At 37.9% G+C, this 20,517-nt stretch overlaps 2 protein-coding genes across 2 annotated transcripts in view; both read left to right on the top strand.

Moving 5' to 3' along the window:
• The window catches only part of LOC307157744 (uncharacterized protein), a 29,225-nt gene extending 9,841 nt beyond the window's left edge, over positions 1–19,384 (top strand). The window contains exons 12-24 of the mRNA XM_079869663.1: positions 303–901; positions 6,984–7,351; positions 9,322–9,460; positions 10,183–10,471; positions 11,484–11,531; positions 12,168–12,294; positions 12,449–12,617; positions 13,961–14,096; positions 14,481–14,577; positions 14,664–14,748; positions 15,158–15,288; positions 15,382–15,524; positions 17,387–19,384. Of these exons, the coding sequence (XP_079725789.1) occupies positions 303–901; positions 6,984–7,351; positions 9,322–9,460; positions 10,183–10,471; positions 11,484–11,531; positions 12,168–12,294; positions 12,449–12,617; positions 13,961–14,096; positions 14,481–14,577; positions 14,664–14,748; positions 15,158–15,288; positions 15,382–15,524; positions 17,387–19,068 (4,013 nt within the window). The 3' untranslated portion in view covers positions 19,069–19,384. The remainder of the gene's footprint in view (positions 1–302; positions 902–6,983; positions 7,352–9,321; positions 9,461–10,182; positions 10,472–11,483; positions 11,532–12,167; positions 12,295–12,448; positions 12,618–13,960; positions 14,097–14,480; positions 14,578–14,663; positions 14,749–15,157; positions 15,289–15,381; positions 15,525–17,386) is intronic.
• Positions 19,385–19,723: 339 nt separating this feature from the next.
• syn3 (synapsin III) overlaps positions 19,724–20,517 on the top strand; it is a 67,260-nt gene continuing 66,466 nt past the window's right edge. The window contains exon 1 of the mRNA XM_079870160.1: positions 19,724–19,798. The gene's annotated coding sequence lies outside the window, so the exon portion shown is untranslated. The remainder of the gene's footprint in view (positions 19,799–20,517) is intronic.

Below are 20,517 nucleotides of genomic sequence, written 5' to 3'. Positions count from 1 at the left end.
TGGTAAAGTTTTAGCATTCTTAGTTTGAATTTTGAGCATTTTTAGGTTTTTCTATGTGAACTGAAGCATTCCTCGCATTACATTCATTCCTAAGGGGGCAAATTGAGCCGCTAGAGAAGGATTTGTTACTTTTTCTTAAATTTCAACCACAAAACTCCTCGAATTCATTAAAAAAAGTTTTTTTGTGTGTGTGTATTCGTGGTTCAAACCCCTCTGATGAACACTCAATTTGTAAAAACTGAGTTCCGGGCCCCAGTGACCCGAGGGCCCTAGTAACCCTGAGTATCTTCATCTGTTCACAGGGAGTTATTTTGCCCGGGATGCGAAGTACTCGCACAGCTACACTGAAGACTCGGGCTCGCGCTCCATGTTCGTGTGCCGGGTCCTGGTGGGCGACTACACTAAAGGAGAGTCCAGTTATCTGCGGCCGCCGTCCAGAGACGGAGGAGACACCGTGTTCTACGACAGCTGTGTGAACGACGTCTACGACCCCTCCATATTCGTGGTGTTCGAGAAGCACCAGATCTACCCCGAGTATCTGATCGAGTACTCTGACTCGAGCGAGCATGTGATCACGAGACCCACGGTGAGGGTCAGGTCACATGTCCCCTCATACAGCAGCGCTAACTCCAGCGCTAGATTCACTCCATCACACGCTGCATCTTCCTCGGTCGCCTCCTCCTCCTCCTCTTCCTCTCACGCTTATGCCTCCTCTGCTGGATATGTGTATGTGTCTCCCTTCTCCTCTTCCTCACATGTTTCTCCCTCTTCCTCCTCTTCTGTATATGTGTCTCCCTTCTCCTCTTCCTCTTCCTCCTCTTCCTCAAATACTTCTCACGTTCAAACTTCAGCTTCGGCTTCGGCTTCTACAAAGTCTCAAAAGTCAGAATGCATCATTTGCTGATCCACCATGTGATCACTTCTGAGGCTTTAGAGGAAGTTAATGCTGATAATCAAGTTATAAATGTTACACATTAATTGAAAATGGCAGAAGAAGAAGAAGAAGAGATGTTCTGGGGTCGGATTCACGAAAATCTTCTTAAGGTAAAAAAGTTTGTTAGAATTTAATTCGTAAGATGAAGTTTTAGGGAATATAAAATATTCTTATATTTTTTTCTTAATTTAGAAGAAATGGTCATTTAAGAAGAGTTTTCTAGTTAATAAGAATGTTTTGTGAATCCGGCCCCTGGTGTCTTGTACTCTCAGGATAAAGTCGTGGTAATCTTTCTTAATTTGATACCACACTTGTCCTCCATTTATATAAAACAAATGAATTTGCAATTTCAGGCACTTTATAAAATATGAATTCATTAAACTCTGCGCCCTCTAGTGGTGTGAAACAAACATGACATATTGAAAAAAAAAAAAAAGCTTTGGTTCTGTGCTCCGGTTGTTGATTGGCTGTTGAGATGTGGGCGTGGCTCTGCAGGGGGCGGGGTTTGAGAACGCTAAATGATTGGAGAATCTCACCTTGAAGAGTGAAGACTGCTTTCATTGGAGGATCCAGTTAAATATTGCTTTATCAAAAAAAACATATACACTGAAAAATTATTCACTATAAGATCTATAACATGCATTTATAAAACATATAGGGTGACTTTTCATGTCATGCTGTCTTGAATGGAAATGTATAATTTGTCTTGATTTTACTTGGATCATTGTAATAATCTCAATATTTGAGATAATTGTCACAATAAAGCTTTCCAGTACACAACTTTACAGTGTTTTATTTTTTCATATTGCATGTATGCTCGGCCCATTGGAACAGTTTTTATATGTTATATATATATTCTAAACTCCTAACAAGTTTGCGTAAACCATCTATATTAGGAATATATATATATATATATATATATATATATATATACAGTGCAATGCATAAGTGAATACACCCATGCTAAAGTTGACTAAAAAGAGGAATAAAAAATCATATTTTGGAAATTGAACTTAATGCCTTAATTTAAAAAATTAGGAAAAATCCAACCTTTAAGGACACCAATTTTCTTTGTGAATGAATAATGTATCGTAAATAAATAAATGTTCTTCCTTAAAATACAGGGTGCATAAGTTTGGACACCCCTATGTTAAATTCCCATAGAGGCAGGCAGATTTTTATTTTTAAGTATTTTTTATTTTATTTATTTTTTAGGATACTATGCATCCTGATAAAGTTCCCTTGGCCTTTGGAATTAAAATAGCCCCACATCATCACATAGCCTTCACCATACCTAGAGATTGGCATGGTTTTATTTCAGTTAGCCTAATAGCTAGTTTGATTTGCATTGAGAGATGAACTTATGGAAAGTACCCCATGCCAATCTCTAGGTATATATATATATTTAATATATTTTAAAATATGAAGGAAGAACAAAACATTAAGCTTAGTGAAGGTTAACTGACCTAATTATTTGCCCAAAAAAAGCAAACTGCAGCTTCAGGTTTTTAGAAGAACAGAAAAGCTCAGGAAAAATAATGCATTGACAACATAATCAGTTATTAAACTTTCACTGGTTCTCTTGTTTTTGCATGTGCTCATAAGTTTTTCAGCATGATTTTGCATGTTTCGTTACGGCAGTTCATTAATCATCTGATCTTAAAACTATGCGGCAAAATCATAGACTATAGAAAAATTGGGCAAAATTAAGACACTTTTATGAGGATTTCAAGCTTAAACTATAAACGAGGAGACATTTATCAATAGAAAAGGATTCCGTAGCATCAACTCTAATTTGTAATAATTTTGCATTCTGCAAATCAATTTTTAAAAATAAATTTAAATATAAAAATAAATGTTTTAGTGCCTTAATTTTTTTGCAGGCTCACTATTGGGTGATTCAGAGGTTGAGGGCGGCCATTTTGAGTTGACGTCGTTGTAGTCCTGTAGTCTGCAGTAACTTCAGTCAGCACTGGAGGATCAGTCTTGCTTTTATCTTCCTTATAATCTGCACATATTGGGATCCAAGGAAATGAAATGTCTGATAAGGCAGCAAAAGAAGCCATTAAAAACAACATTAACTTAATTGTTAGGCTAAGTAAGAATGAAATCAAGAGTATTGTTAAGAAATTTACCAATAAATAATAAAAAAATAAATAGTAATTTAAGCACATTCCTCACATTCTTTCAACTTAAATTCATAATAACTCACAATTTCATGCATAACCCTTTTAATCCAGCTCTAAATATCTTACTTAAGATTAGAAGTGTCTTTGTCGACCTCTTGTGGAAAAATAATAACATAACATGAGATTTCATAAGAATGAAATTAAGAATATTGTTAAGAGAAGGTTGAAGGAAAGGTGGCATGATAAGGAGAAGAAAGATCCATGGTTTTATAGAATTCAAAGGAAAGTGGGAGGGAGATGAGAAATGCAGGAAAAACAGGAGAGATGAGATACTAATATCGGAACATGTTGTGCTACTGTCAGGAATACGAGCCCAAAAGAGGGATTCTCATGCTAAATCTATAGCAAACATAAAAATGCTAATTATACAAGGAGATATTTTACAAAATAACTCGGGGAAATGAATGTTATAGTTTTATTTTTCAGTATCTTAAAATAAATAATTTGTGGGAGAGGATATAATAATTATTATTATTTTTAAAGGGGAGAGAGCAGGGGCGGAGCTAGACTCTCAGTACAGTGGGGGCGGAGCTTCATCATGGGGCCCTCTGCTACCAAGTCATTTTAACATTAAACCCGTTAAAAAATAATAATATAGTAATAATATTTGATTGAATGCCGAATGTTGGGCTTGTTCCATTTAATAAAATTAATACTTTAATTGTGATCATTAAAATAATTTAATATTTAATATTAAGTGGCCAATTTTTGCTAATTTATTAAAAATATATATAATATATCTAGCACCCCCTCAGAACATGTTAAAAAATTATCTGGCGCAGTCCCTGGTTATAATAGCCCACCAGTGATGCGCGGGTTGATCCGAAATGAGCGGGTGCCTGCGGTCACCCGCGGTTACCCGCGGTTACGAGTCATCCAAACATATTTTTAATGATATTCGGGTCGCGGTCGGTCGGGTCGTTTGAAATAAAGATGCCAATTAAACCTTTGTCATTTATATAGTTCTAGACACAATTTTCTATGAATACGTTTTAAATTTAATTTACACTTTATTGGCTGAATAACTGGCGCGAAGATGACGCACGAGCTCAGTCTGCAGGCAGAGATGGAGGCGGCAAGAGAAAATAGGTGAAGACTGGGGAGTGGAAGCTCCGCAAATACACAAATAGAAAGAGCAAAGTGTGGGAGACATTTGCCGAAATAATGAAAGATGATGACCAAAGTGCTGGCTTTGTCATGTGTAGGCTACTTCTTGCGATGCTATTTACACATTTGATAACCACAAAACTGGCACGACCAACCAGGCACGGCGCCAGGATTCCAGTTTTGGATAAGCCAGACCAATTGTGGGTGGGCCTTAAATTAAAAACGTTAAATAAAATAAAAATAAAAAAACGTTATCCAATCACTGCTTAACCTAATAAAAAAATATTGACTAATATAACCTACTGTTATATTATCTGTGCGTATACATAATATAGATTTTAATAGCTTGATGCTCTTTAAATATTGTTTTGCATTGTAAAAGTAAATCCTCGATCGCTCTCCATGGTTCTGACCAAAGAAGAGAGCTTTGGAATCTCCATTATGCAAATACCTGGGCTGCATTTTCCGATAACATTGTCTCTTAGCGCGCTGCGATAACTTAACTAAAGGTATACTACCAGTAAAGATATATCATTGCTAGGCGTCTTCAGGGCTATCATCCACTCGTGAGGCAGAGGCGCTGAGAGGCAGAGGCGCTGGCGCCCTCCTAGCAACGGCGCTGTTTTTGGTAAAACATGATTTTGACGACTTCATTAAGTTTTGTTTTATAGAAAACTCTTTTTAAAAGATTTTCGTTTTGTATAAATTGTATCTTAATTTTGATCAATGTTTTATCAATCAATTGTCCGTATTTATTAAATAAGAAGCAAATATATAGCAGACAAAATAAGGCGCCGGTACGCGATCACTGCATGTGAACTGTAGGGCGCCGAAACTCAGCTTGTGCCTCACAGATTTGATAAATATAGGCTATATATTACAGAAAGTTTGAAATTTCTACTTTTAAACGAAAATATTCAAACCAAAATAAATAGGCTATACTCTCTGATTATGTAGGCTAATCCATATGAAATGTGCATTTCTCTCTGGCGTTCATGGCGAGTCCGCAATCTCCGCATTGTCAACTTCATATTTGCAGCGACACAGAAAACACCAGTTTATTACTAAACAATTAAATGTCTCCTTGCTAATTTAGACACATTCATAATCATTACTTTAACCGGTTCTTTGTGGCAAGCTTTATGCGTGCGGTCATTACGCGTATTCCTGTAGGCTAGCCTATTTAAGTAATTAATTTAATATAAAGGGGCGATTTGTCCACGAATGGCTTAAATGAACAACTAGTCGACTAGAAAAAAAATTAGTCGGAGGCAGCCCTTATTCCACATATTTTCGAACCAGCAGGCCATCTGGGTTGGGCGAGCGACCGTGAGCGGAGCGGAATAGGCTATTCAGAAATGCGCTCTCCGCTCACGAGCTCTGATCGGAACAAACCCGAACCACACTGTCTGCTGAACTTGCGCAGAAACATCAAAATAGACATAGCCAGCTTTTTAAAACTGTTTTTAAAACTAAACATTTAGACTATTTTAGTACAAATTATGAGCTTATATTGACGATTTTTTATAATTCTTGACAAAATTAGAATATTAAGTTATATTAAGACGCTACGATTAGCATTATAACGACTTTAAAAAAAATGCGGGTCAGGAAGCGGGTCGGGTACAATATTTTCTTTTTCGTTTTTTGCGGTCCGAGTTGCGGGCGGGTTAGTTGAAAACGTTGGTCGGGTGCGGTTTGTTTATACATTGACCCGCGCATCACTGCAGCCCACGTATTAAAATGGTTGGGTCTAAATCGGGCTCGGGCTCATAATTACAGTTAATGTGTCGGCAATATTTTACTTTGCCAAGGCCCCGTGTAATGTGTCACTTGTCGAGGGCCCGTTCCTGCCCAGTGACGCAAGATCGGCGGCGTTTGAGGGGCCCCTAATTGGCACGGGGCCCTGGGGCAGCCGCACCCATGCACCCACGCTATCTCCGCTACAGGGAGAGAGTATGTCATTTTGATCCACACACTCCATACCAGTCGGTGGCGGTAACACAGCATTTCGTTGTTTGTCAAATGTTAAAATTTCATAAAGAAGAATAAGCTTCCTTATAAAAGTCTCCTATCTACTCTTAGAGAAGTCTTACTTTTACTAAGAATTTTTTGACACTTAAGTCAAAGTTTAAGACTATTCTTAAAGGTGCAGTGTGTAATATTTAGGAGGATCTGTCGACAGAGATGCGATATAATAAACATAACTGTGTTTTCAGTGGTGTATAAAGACCTTACTTAATGTTTCTACGGTGGCCCTGAACGGACAAACGCGTTTCGTCACTATGTTGTTCTTCGTGTCAAGAAGCGAGCTAAAGTCAGCGAATAAAACACTGACACAATGATGAACAAGTCACAATAATATTCGCAATAACATCGTTTTACTGAATAATAAAGTAAACATCATAATAGATCTTTGTAAAGAAACCTCATTGTTTAACTGGCTACTCTCTGCTGTCTCAGACGACGACATCACTTCCTGTCGGCCACCGTAACTTCTGTTGGGTGCAGTTCACAAACTCTCCACTAGATGCCGCTAAAAATCACACACTGCACCTTTAAGAGCATTCCTGGCATATCCTTTATCAACTGCCTTGCTTTACTTTGAGTTTACTGGTCTTATTTTTATTTTATTTTATTTTTTGTGCTTGATACTGTATCCCTGTGCTTTTTGTTCAATAATAAATAAATAAAAAGCATACGGGCCTTTGCTTTGTTTTGAATTTCTGCTCGTGAGTTTCGTTTCCTGAAAGAGAGAGTTAACCCATCAGGTGCTGATCTGGAGTCAGTGTTCAGAGAGAAACTCCCTCTCTGACCCGTATATAAACTCAATAATCATGGCGGAGGACACGATCCTGCAGGTTCTGTGCGGGAATCACGGAGCGATGGATTACGAGCGACTCCTGGACATTTCATTCGGCCTGACAGAAATATCTCCTCAGAATTCCCTGGATAAAATCCTGCGGGAAAGCGGCGCCTTCACAGTCATACAGCGGGACGAAAGTAAAGAGGTTTTCGCCCAAGCTAACGTCAAACTGTGTCGAAGGAGAGAGTGTGCCGAGCTGTCCTGTGGAGACCTTCACATGTGCAAATATGAGCTGATGACGGGACGCTGTACCAGGTGTGTGTGGAGACCGAGGGACGACTCGGGGCAAGTTGTCACAGCACTTTAAAATCTAATTTATTGGATAACAACATATGATGAAGAAAGATGCACAAACACACTTTACAATCTGAACAATCCACTAAAACATCAGCGAAACACCAGCTGATTCAAACACACTTCATACATTCAGTCAAGAGAAAAGATATAAACACGTGATCTGATGAATATGGAAGCACATTTTTTTCCACGTCATGAAAAAAATGTCATACTAATCAGAAGTATGACATAACAAGTATAAAGTATGACAGTCATAATTATGAGATAAAAAGTTGAAACTATGCGATAAAAACGTGAAATTATGACATACTAAGTTATAATTAAGAGATAAAATGTCATATTTATGAAATAAAAAACTTGAAACGATGTGAAATTATGACATAAGTTATAATTATGAGATAAAAGTCATAATTATTAGATAATTTTTATCAATTTTTTTCAACTTAAGTTGAAACTGCGATTAAAAACTTGAAATTATGACATACTTAGTTATAATTAAGAGATAAAAAAGTCATAATTATTAGATAAAAAGTTGAAACTATGCGATAAAAACTTGAAATTATGACATACTAAGTTATAATTAAGAGATAAAAAGTCAGAATTATGACATTAAAAACTTGAAACGATGTGAAATTATGACATAAGTTATAATTATGAGATAAAAGTAATAATTATTAGATAATTTTTATCAATTTTTTTCAACTTAAGTTGAAACTATGCGATTAAAAACTTGAAATTATGACATACTTAGTTATAATTAAGAGATAGTCAATTATTAGATAAAAAGTTGAAACTATGCGATAAAAACTTGAAATTATGACATACTAAGGTATAATTATGAGATAAAAAGTCAGAATTATGACATTAAAAACTTGAAACAATGCGAAATTATGACATGAGTTATAATTAAGAGATAAAAAAGTCATAATTATTAGATAAAAAGTTGAAACTATGCGATAAAAACTTGAAATTATGACATACTAAGTTATAATTATGAGATAAAAAGTCAAAATTCATTATCATAGTCATTATCATAGTCATTATGAGATAAATAGGCCTAGTCAAAATTATGACATACCAAGTCATAATTATCAGATTACAAAATAGGAATTATGGCAAACGAAGTCATAATGAAATTAAGGTTATGTTTACACGACAATGTTTTAAAAATGGAAAAGTCTTTCCTTTGTGTTTTTGAAAAGATTAGCATACAGACCACAGCGTTGTCTAATCGATCCCGTTCACACGGATCCGCGATAACTATTAAAAACGCTGTATTTTGCTGCCAGGCCAGTAGATGGCGACGTCACGGAGACGATATCGGTATAATTGTCAAAAATGTGCACTTTGAAACCCGTTTTCAAAAGTTTGCGTGTTCAGCCCCCCCCCCCCCCCCCGAAACGCCGTTGTGAACGGGCAAAAGCGAATAAAATGTTTTAGGCTACTTATTTAGTTAAAAACTGTGTCATGTAAACGGCACCTAAAAAGTCTAAACTGAGATAATTGATGTTGACATATCAAGTGATAACATGCTTAATTACTTAGTAATAATTATGATGTTAAAAAGTTGTCTTCATGTCATAATTGCAACTTTTTATGTTATAATTATGACTTAAAATGTCATATTATTCACTTTTTATTATGATTTGTTTTTATGTCATAATTAAGCTTTACTAAAGAATTTCTTTTTTTCTTGGTGGAAATAAGCTTCCACATTTTATGTCATAATTATGATTTACCAAAGTATGATTTTTTTTCTTATCAGATTACTTATGATGTAACGAGTAAAGTAACGCATTACAAGTAAAATGCATTATGTAATGTTTTTCTTTTGTGATGGAAATGAGTTTCCACAGATGAAGGCCATTCAGACAGGACTGTGTGACTAAGTGTGTGTGTGTGTGTGTGTGTGTGTGTGTGTGTCTAAGGCACGGCTGTGGTTTTGGACACCAGCAGCTGCGATCCGAGCACAACATGAGGATCCTGGGAGCGCATCACATGACCCGTCTGAGCCGAGAGGATCTGCGTGTGTTATTACTGCAGTCCGACAGCGGGCTTCTCCCCCCCGTGAGCCGCCGATCACATGATCAGTTATTCCTTCACAGTCACAGCGCAGCGCTGGGCAAAAACATTCATTGTTCGATTAATCGTTTTTTAAAATGTGGTCGATTCAACATCGATTCTCAAAGGCCACAAATTGATTTTTTTCCCATATTTATTTATCAATCACCCAAAAGCCAGTGTTAGTTTTCCTCCACTGTCCATAGGCTTGCAGCTTGCATGCTGGGAGATGTGTGTTTTATCTTAGACATAAAATAACCTGATCCAGTTTGATCAAGGCGTGCGACGGTTCCGACTTTCAGGATAAATTTTTCATCTTGCATCAAAATCCTGTCTATTCATCGTATGCATTTGAAATATAGAGTTTAATATACAGGTTTGTGGCTCTTCATTTTTTTTATTAATTAACCACTTGTAAACTTCACTGTTCTTTTTTATAAATATAGGATTTGTATTAAATCTATATTCATTGAGTCGAATCTGGAATCGAAATCGAATTTAGAATCGAAATGAAATAAAATCGAATTGAGAGCTTGTGAATCGAATTGGAACATCTGAATCGATACCCAGCCCTGGTTTCATGGTATATGACGGTATTTTATTTTTTTTCCCAGCATGCCTGGGTGTCACCCACATGTTCTACTGATTGAGAGAGGACATACTGCAGGAGATTGAGTTATAACGCCCTATTTTACTGTCATGAGTGAATCCTGTCTTCTTCATCACAGGTGTGTGCGATGTTCAACCGAGGCCGAGGGCCGGACGGGCTGTGTCCCGACGGAGAGAAGTGCACTCGACTGCACGTGTGCGAGGACTTCATCCGGGGACGCTGCGGCCGCACGGACTGCACCCGGACCCATGACTTCCACGAGCCTCGCGTGAGAAGAGTCCTGTTCTCCAGAGGAGTGTCTCATCAGCTGATGGACAAGCTTCCCTTCATCTACCGCAACATCCTCGCTCTGAAGACCCGCGAGGAGCGCGGCCGGACCCGCAGGATCCAGCCGGAGACTAACACAGGTGTGCTGGGAGCAGGGTTGTGTGGAACTGAGTTACGTCATCAGATTACTCTTTCAACTAGTGAAGTAACGCATTCAAATAAGTAACGCAAGTTTCTTTGTTTTCCCATTTGTTGACTGACAGCTCTCCTGTCCTCATGTTGAGACAAATCGAGGCGTGTGTGTGTGTGTGTGTGTGTGTGTGCACGATCGAGTGCACTGTAAACCCGAATACGTTGGCAAAACTAAAATTTTTAAGTTAAGATATTCCAAGTTTAAGCAGAACTGGCAGGTTTTTATTTTGTACTCTTTACATTTGACTCGTTCTTAACTTGAAATGTTTGAGTACACTAATTCATACTTTTAACTTTAAATTTTCATGTAAACATCAATGTGAATATTTGTATTAGTATAAACTTAGCTAGCTATAACTAGTTAGTTCAATAAATGCTAACTTATTAATTTGCTAACATGTTCACAATAGCATTGTATAGCACTTGTTGTGTGAGTGCAGCAATATAATGCTTTAGACACACTTACTCTCAAACCAAGATGGTAACTCTCTTAAAACCAACATTAACGGAAATTCTGCTAAATTAGCATAACAAAACATTAATCACTACTAAATCTCTCACTTAACATTAATCTTGCACAAAAAACAACAGCATTATATTACACTTAATTTTAGCATTTACTCTCCCTTTCGAGTGCTATGGGCAAAGCATGCTGGGAAATAGAAATCCCAGCCCAGTTTCAGTTAAACTTAAGTTCGTCTAAATTTAAAAGATATATTTTCATGAAACTCAAAACAATGAAACAGTTCAGTTTACTTAAAATATATCAGTTCTGTGAACTTGAAAGGCAAAGAAAGTGCTAAATACTCATAAAAGTTCATTTGACTTAACTAATTAGTTTAATTTAAGTTTGTCCTACTCACACCAATTAATTATTTTGAATGTTCGGGTTTACAGTGTGGTTTATTATTAAAGCAAGGAGAATATTTGCCTCATATTCTGATTTTATCTTGTCTGCAGAGAACGAGATCTGCCTGTCCTTTCTCGTCAGAGGCTTCTGCGGAGACGGTACGTGTGTGTGATAATGTCTCGGGGTGGTTGCTAGGGTGTTGCTATGTGGTTGCTAGGGTGTTTCTATGTGGCAGCTCTACAGAAAACAATAGTGTCATTATTCAACTCACTTGTGTTTTGTGTTGATTCAGTTTAGTTGTGACAAACAGAACAGGACAATCAAGTTCAACTCGACTCAACCTCAATAGAGTGTCAATGTTGCAAAATTCATCAATTATGAAATGAATTCAGATCTAAAATAACAAGTGTCATTATTTAGATCAGTTCAGTTCAAATGTTCTCATACGATAGTGCTTTGAAATCGATTATATTATGGAATATTATTGTCTTTTTTGGTGACGATGATCGACTGACTGAATATATTATAAAGCTACTCACTAAATACATAACCAAAACACTTGATGAACTGCATTCACCTTGTACCGGACCAGCTGTTTTTTAATTCCAGTCATATTTTAACACCACATTGTTCATAACAAATACATATACACACATGCAAGAAGTCACAGTGTGAACAGAAAATAAGGCACTTTGCTCTTTATTGCTTTGTGCATCTTTTAATGTTGGGTTGTTATTGAAACACACTGCATTAGTAGACCAGTGAGATTCAGATATCAGCGTTTCTGTCAGCAGATGAGTGCAGCAAAACACACTTTAAAATGCCCTATAAGTGGGAGGTGAAGGTGGGCCGAACATGGCACGACTTACCCAACAGTCAACAGATTGAGCGTGATTACTGTGACCCGTCCAACATTCACAGGTGTGTATGCGTGATGGTTCAGAAAATCATTTCGTTCCTTTCGTTCACCTTCGAAACACGAGTGTTATATAACTTATATATTGTAATGCAACCTCCATGTCTATGGAAAAAACTGAATGAATAATATGCATGACGTCTTTCTGCTCCTGGACAGTTCTGGAAACGAGCCCATTTATTTTGAGGAAATGACTCTGGGTTTGGACGAGGTCCGGCGTCTCTCTACAAAATCCTCTGCGCTTCTTCCCGACGTCATGCCACTCACCACCTCCTGGACCTGGTACTGGAGAAACGAGTACAACCGCTGGATTCAGTACGCATCAATAGTATGTTTGATCAACTGCATTCGTCTGCGTAAAGTGTTAATGAGCAAATCGTTTCTGGTGATCTGTGTTGGGGGTAATGCATAATGAGTAAAGTAAAGCATTACAAGTAACGTGCATTACGTAATCATATTACTTCTGTGATGTAACAAGTAACACATTACAAGTAACGTACATTATGTAATCATATTACTTTTGTGGTGTAACAAGTAACGCATTACAAGTAACGTGCATTGCGTAATTATATTACTTCTGTGATGTAACAAGTAACGCATTACAAGTAACGTGCATTACGTAATCATATTACTTCTATGATGTAACAAGTAACGCATTACAAGTAACGTACATTACGTAATCATATTACTTTTGTGGTATAACAAGTAACGCATTACAAGTAACGTACATTACGTAATCATATTACTTTTGTGGTGTAACAAGTAACGCATTACAAGTAATGTACATTACGTAATCATATTACTTTTGTGGTGTAACAAGTAACGCATTACAAGTAACGTACATTACGTAATCATATTACTTCTGTGATGTAACAAGTAACACATTACAAGTAACGTACATTACGTAATCATATTACTTTTATGGTGTAACAAGTAACGCATTACAAGTAACGTGCATTGCGTAATTATATTACTTCTGTGATGTAACAAGTAACGCATTACAAGTAACGTGCATTACGTAATCATATTACTTCTATGATGTAACAAGTAACGCATTACAAGTAACGTGCATTACGTAATCATATTACTTCTATGATGTAACAAGTAACGCATTACAAGTAACGTACATTACGTAATCATATTACTTTTGTGGTGTAACAAGTAACGCGTTACAAGTAACGTGCATTATGTAATTATATTACTTCTGTGATGTAACAAGTAACGCATTACAAGTAACGTACATTACGTAATCATATTACTTCTATGATGTAACAAGTAACGCATTACAAGTAACGTGCATTACGTAATCATATTACTTTTGTGGTGTAACAAGAAAAGTAACGCATTACAAGTAACGTGCATTACGTAATCAGATCAACCCAGATTTTTGATGTAACCAATTACTTAAAAAAAAAAGTAACTCAAATAATGTGTAAATTTATAAAGTAATGCAAGTTACTTTTCAGTTTAAATAATTTGCTTTATACAGTAGTGATTTTTTTCTCAGTAAAGAAACACCCGCAAGGTCTGGAAGAGAGCGTAATGCATTACTTTCCGTAAAAAGTAACTATATAATTAGTTTTTTATGAAAGTAATGAAATATTGTAACATAATAGTTTTAAAAGCAACCTACCCCATCACTGCTGCTGATAAACATGTTTCTTTCCTCAGGCAGAGATGCACCGACTGTCTTCAGTCAGCAGTGAGACGCTGGAGCAGAAATATCAGGAGTATTTACAGCAGAATCAGGAGGATTCTGGGATCAAGTTCACAGCCGGAAACCGTTTCTATGAGCTCAGTTTCACAGGTTTGTTGTTATAAGCCAGTGTTCTGTGCGGGTTTCAGATTTGAACGTAACACTTTACAATAAGGTTCATTAGTTAACATTAGTTAATGTATTTACTAACATGAACTAACAATGAGCAGTACATTTGTTACAGTATTTAGTAATCTTTGTTGATGTTAGTTAATAAAAATACAGCTGTTCATTGGTCATGTTAGTTCACAGTGCATTAACTAACGTTAACAAATGCAACCTTTGATTTTAATAACGTATTAGTAAATATTGAAATTAATATTAACTAAGATTAATAAATGCTGAACAAGTATTGTTCATTCTTAGTTCATGTTAACTAATGAACCTTATTGTAAAGTGTTACCATTTGAACATCACTGATAATCTTGTTCACAGACATGAAACAACGAAATGAAGCTAGCGGCACAGAGAGACCCGTCAGGCGACGGCCCGCGTTTGTTTCATCGGGCGACGTCCAGAAGGCTAAAGCGAGGTGACGGCGCTCACAAGTGTCCTGTGCGTTGATGTTATGCTTCTGACTGTTGTCTTGTGTTACTCTGTGTGATCTTTGTTTTCCAGAGGTTGCAGTGCCAGCAAGACTCAATTTTCTAAAGGTGTTCCTGGATTTTGGGACCATACTGCGATTCCTAAATCTGGATTTCAGGTTCAGTTTTTTGTCAAGTCAAGTCTCCTTCATTTATATAGCGTATTTACCAATACAGATAGTTTCAAAGCAGCTTCACAGTGATAATTGGAAATTAAAGTAACAGAGATTGTTTTGGCTTTACAGCAGATCTAGAATAAAGTTATTGTCCAGCTAAAGTTAGTTTTATTGATTCAATTCCGTTGTAAAGATCATTAGTTATTAACTTAGGGGCCGCTAACACACACCTCTCTAACAGAAAACAGAAACTTTTAATGTGTTCTGGACGTTCATTTGCACAACAACAGTGTTTGGAGCTCGAGAACACAAACTTTGAAACAGGTTCCAAAGTGCAAGTTTTTGTAACGATCTTGGTAATTTCATCATCATCACTGCTCTCTAATAAAACAGATCTTTTGTTTATTTGTAGAGAGTCCGTCTGCCGCCGTCTCACAGAGATTATGTGAGAGTCCAGAAGCGCTTCAATGAAACTCAGAGGGGTTTTACTGTCCGACAGATCGAGCGTGTGCAAAACAGGGAACTTTGGGAAAACTTCATTACGTGGGTATCAGTTCAGGCCTGTTGAAAAGAACTGATTATCTTGCACAAATCTTTAATCCAAGTTTTATTTGCATAAACATACTTTTTCTGCAGGAAAAAAGAACAAATGAAAATTGCAAACAATGAGAAATACCGCGAGTGGCTTTTATTCCATGGCACCAGATCCTCTCTTGTCGATGGAGTGTGTCACAGAAACTGTGACTTTCAGGAGGTTGATGCAGCAGCTTATGGAAAGGGTATGTTTTATCACAAGTAGAACCCAGCTAACTAAAATATGTTCTAAGAACGTTTTGCTAACATATGAGAACAGTATTTCTGAATGTTCCCTGAACGTCCAGTTTTTTTTTAACAGATTACTTTTGTGATGTAACAAGTAAAGTAACACATTTCAAGTAACATGCATTACACAATCAGATTACTTTTTTTATGTAACGCGTAACAAGTAAAGTAACGTAACAAGTAACGTGCATTTCGTAATCAGATTACTTTGATGTAACAAGTAAAGTAACGCATAACAAGTAACGTGTATTACGTAATTAATTACTTTTGTGATGTAACAAGTAAAGTAACACATTTCAAGTAACGTGCATTACACAATCAGATTACTTTTTTATGTAACGCGTAACAAGTAACACGTAACAAGTAAAGTAACGTAACAAGTAACGTGCATTTCGTAATCAGATTACTTTGATGTAACAAGTAAAGTAACGCGTAACAAGTAACGTGCATTACGGAATTAGGGTTAGGGTTAGGGTTGCTGAGGTGTTTTTTACTGTTCCCAAACTGGACTCCTTACAGGAGTGTAGTCTGGGGGTAGCCTTTTTTTTCTCCTCACCTCTCCTCATGTTTATGCTGTATTCTTTCCTAAAATGCTCTGTCTTCCTGTCCTGTCTACCCCCTTGTCATATTGTATGTATGTTTGTATGGACAGGTTGATGGCGGAATTTCGCTGGTACTTGTGACTAGTGACCAATAAAGCTATTCATTCAATTCATTCAAAAGAATTAGATTACTTTTGTGATGTAACAAGTAAAGTAACGCATAACAAGTAACGTGTATTACGTAATCAGATTACTTTTGTGATGTAACGCGTAAAGTAACACGTAACAATTAACGTGTATTACGTAATCAGATTACTTTTGTGACGTAACGAGTAAAGTAATGTATTACAAGTAACGTGCATTACGTAATCAGATTACTTTTTTTGATGTAACGCGTAACACGTAACAAGTAACACGTAACAAGTAATGTGCATTACGTAATCAGATTACTTTTTGATGTAACGAGTAAAGTAACACATTACAAGTAACATGCATTATATAATCAGATTACTTTTTTGATGTAACACGTAACAAGTAACACGTAACAAGTAATGTGCATTATGTAATCAGATTATTTTGATGTAACAAGTAACGCGTTACAAGTAAAGTAAAGTAACACGTAACAATTAACGTGCATTACGTAATCAGATTACTTTTGTGATGTAACGAGTAAAGTAACACGTAACAATTAACGTGTATTACGTAATCAGATTACTTTTGTGATGTAACGAGTTAAGTAACGTATTACAAGTAACGTGCATTATGTAATCAGATTATTTTTTGATGTAACACGTAACAAGTAACACGTAACAAGTAATGTGCATTATGTAATCAGATTATTTTGATGTAACAAGTAACGCGTTACAAGTAAAGTAACACGTAAGAATTAGCGTGCATTACGTAATCAGATTACTTTTGTGATGTAACGAGTAAAGTAACACGTAACAATTAACGTGTATTACGTAATCAGATTACTTTTGTGATGTAACGAGTTAAGTAACGTATTACAAGTAACGTGCATTATGTAATCAGATTACTTTTTTGATGTAACACGTAACAAGTAACGCGTAACAAGTAATGTGCATTATGTAATCAGATTATTTTGATGTAACAAGTAACGCGTAACAAGTAAAGTAACACGTAACAATTAACGTGCATTATGTAATCAGATTACTTTTGTGATGTAACGAGTAAAGTAACAAGTAACCCATTACAAACTGAAAAGTTTTAAAAAGCAAATTTGCTTGTAAATTCTCATTTCCCCCCTTATTTGTCAGGGATTTATTTCTCAAAGGACGCCAGGTACTGGGACGGGCGGACTGATGGGTTTGCAGTGAGGCGTGTGTTCGCGTGCAGGGTGTTGGTCGGGCACTACACCAGAGGAGCGGCTCGTTTTCGCCAGCCTCCGGCCAAACGCGCTGAAGGAAGTCTGTACGACAGCTGTGTCGATGATCCACGTGACCCCTCTATCTTTGTGGTGTTTGACAGGTCTCAGATCTACCCAGAGTTTCTTATCACGTACGAGGAGGAGAACAGGATTTTTGAGGTGGTGCGGTCGGGTTTTGGTGCGTGTGACGTCTCTCTAGCGGCGGGGATCGCTCAGGAAAACACAAAAGAAACAAGGCAAACCTCTAAAGCCACAGAACCAGAGCAAACCTCAGTCATCATCGACTCTGGATCCGCCAGCTCACTCAAGGGTCCGAATTCTGAACACACTTCATTCTCCGGAGGATCAGACTCTCTCATTACGGTCTTAAGTTCAACGTTAGACACAACTGTGGGTGTCACCACTGCACTTTCTGTCTCAGCTGAACGCGCCTCCACTGCACTTCCTGTCTCAGCTGAACGCGCCTCCACTGCACTTCCTGTCTCAGCTGAACGCGCCTCCACTGCACTTCCTGTTTCAGCTGAACGCGCCTCCACTGCACTTCCTGTCTCAGCTGAACGCGCCTCCACTGCACTTCCTGTCTCAGCTGAACGCGCCTCCACTGCACTTCCTGTTTCAGCTGAACGCGCCTCCACTGCACTTCCTGTCTCAGCTGAACGCGCCTCCACTGCACTTCCTGTCTCAGCTGAACGCACCTCCACTGCACTTCCTGTCTCAAATGAACGCGCCTCCACTGCACTTCCTGTCTCAGCTGAACGCACCTCCACTGCACTTCCTGTCTCAAATGAATGCACCTCCATTGCATTTCCTGTCTCAGATAAACGCCTCTTTACTGCACTTCCTATCTCAGCTGCACTTCCTGTCTCAGATAAACGCCTCTTTACTGCACTTCCTATCTCAGCTGCACTTCCTGTCTCAGATAAACGCCTCTTTACTGCACTTCCTATCTCAGCTGCACTTCCTGTCTCAGATAAACGCCTCTTTACTGCACTTTCTGTCTCAGCTGAAAGTGCCTCCCCTGCACTTCCTGTCTCTGCTGCACTTACTGTCTCAAATGAATACAACTCCATTGCACTTCCTGTCTCAGATAAACGCCTCTTTACTGCACTTCCTGTCTCCACTGCACTTCCTGTCTCCCCTGCACTTCCTGTCTCAGATAAACGCCTCTTTACTGCACTTCCTGACTCAGCTGAAAGCGCCTCCCCTGCACTTCCTGTTTCCCCTGCACTTCCTGTCTCAGATGCTCCTAGAACGCCTCTCCATCCAGCTCTGACGGCTCGGAGAGCTGAGAGTTCCCTGTGTCATCAGAGTGTGGGTGTCATAGATGAGTCCAGTCTGTCCATGGGATCCCAGAGCACAGTGAAGTATTCCGTGAGGAACATGCCGTCTCTTCCAGCGGGAGTGAACCGAACCGCTCAGAGTTGGTCTCGCTCCAGCGAATCCGTGCCGAGCTCCTCCACGCTTTCCTCTCACCACAGCCGCCTCCTTCCACACGATCACACGGCAAGCTCTTCATCAGGGACAAACACACACAATCCTCAAGCGCAGAAGAAGAAATGTGTTGTGATGTGAGCAATATGCGTCAAGTTGCATTAGCACAAGCTCTCGACGGCTAATATTTGTGTTTCGACTGTTCATTAAAACATTATCAGTCGAGTTTGAAAATTTAAGTTATTCAAATGTTTAAGGATATCAGGATGTGACTTTTTTTGCTTCGTGACAATTCTAAGTTTATTGACATGTTAAATATGAACCAGTACACTATCACAGATGTAGTGTTTGTACTTGTTTTGTTTATAAAAGCACTAACTGTGTTATCCAGCATCATTTACTCTCACATAATCAACATTTGGCACAGAATGCGTTTATGAACATTTGTTTTCAACAGGTGCTGCTTTTCTGCTTTTGGTCAATGTCTGATTTATGTGTGAAATCTGATGCAGCACTATTATGTTCTGTGATATTGCACTAATAGTCCACTTTAAGCGGAATAAACACACAAATACACAGATAAAACTGTCGTCTTGCTTCTCAATCATATTTCCAGTCCACTAATCGAATCGAAGAAGCTTTACATCTTTTCCACTAGTGCAGAATCAGATCCTGAGCAGCGGCAGCGCACCCCTCCGGCTCTGCGCATGCGCGCGTATGTACCTCTCATTAAATATTCATTAGGATGAGACTGTTCGTCCAATCGGATGCGAGTAAATTAATGCGGCGAGTCCCGCACGTTCCCGTCATGCACCGTGAGCGCGAGCGCTGATGCTGGAGTCGGTGTGGCACGAGCACGGACGTTTCTGAGGTAAATAAACCAAATATGGCTTCATTTATGACATTTCTTATTTATTTATTGCCTTTTCTGTAATGTGTCATTACTGACAATTAATACACAAGGGAAAATCTGGTAAATAGACTAAATATTGTATTTTCCTTCGGTTTTTGGTTGGGTATTTAAAGATGCTGTGTGATAATATAACACGTCTAAATTAAGGGTAATTGTGAAAACCTCATGATTTGTTATATTTACCAACTGTGATTGTGATAGTGGATATTGATATTGATATTGATGTCGGTGAGGGAATCCCTTCATATATCGATCTATTCATTCTCAAACCTCACAGCCGCCTTTATTCACTTCTGTTTTTTTATCCTCATTAATTATTCATCATGAAAATATCTGAACACTTGTTATTCTTCTGTCCTGCTCGAGAACACTGTTATTTATTCGGTGTATTCTCATCACACACTGGCAGACGCTGTTAGATGTCATTCCCACTGCGCATGCGCTCATTTTTGACTTGACTCATGTATTTGACTGAAGTGTTATTATCATAGGGTTATTATACATGTCAATCAAACGCGACGCGGTAAACCTGTCAAGCGCGTCACCGCGTCACACTACAGCTCATTATCATATTCTAGATATTCTAATTAGCTGTGGGTGGGTGTCATTGTTGAGCAGCACTTTCTTTCTATTTTTTTTTTTTTACCCTACTTTTATTGTGTATAATTAATTTAGCA

Source organism: Squalius cephalus (assembly GCF_949319135.1).
Source record: "Squalius cephalus genome assembly, chromosome: 4".
Lineage (NCBI taxonomy): Eukaryota > Metazoa > Chordata > Actinopteri > Cypriniformes > Leuciscidae > Squalius > Squalius cephalus.
Note: the sequence above shows the minus strand (reverse complement) of the source record. Positions and strands in the feature narration are given on the sequence as shown.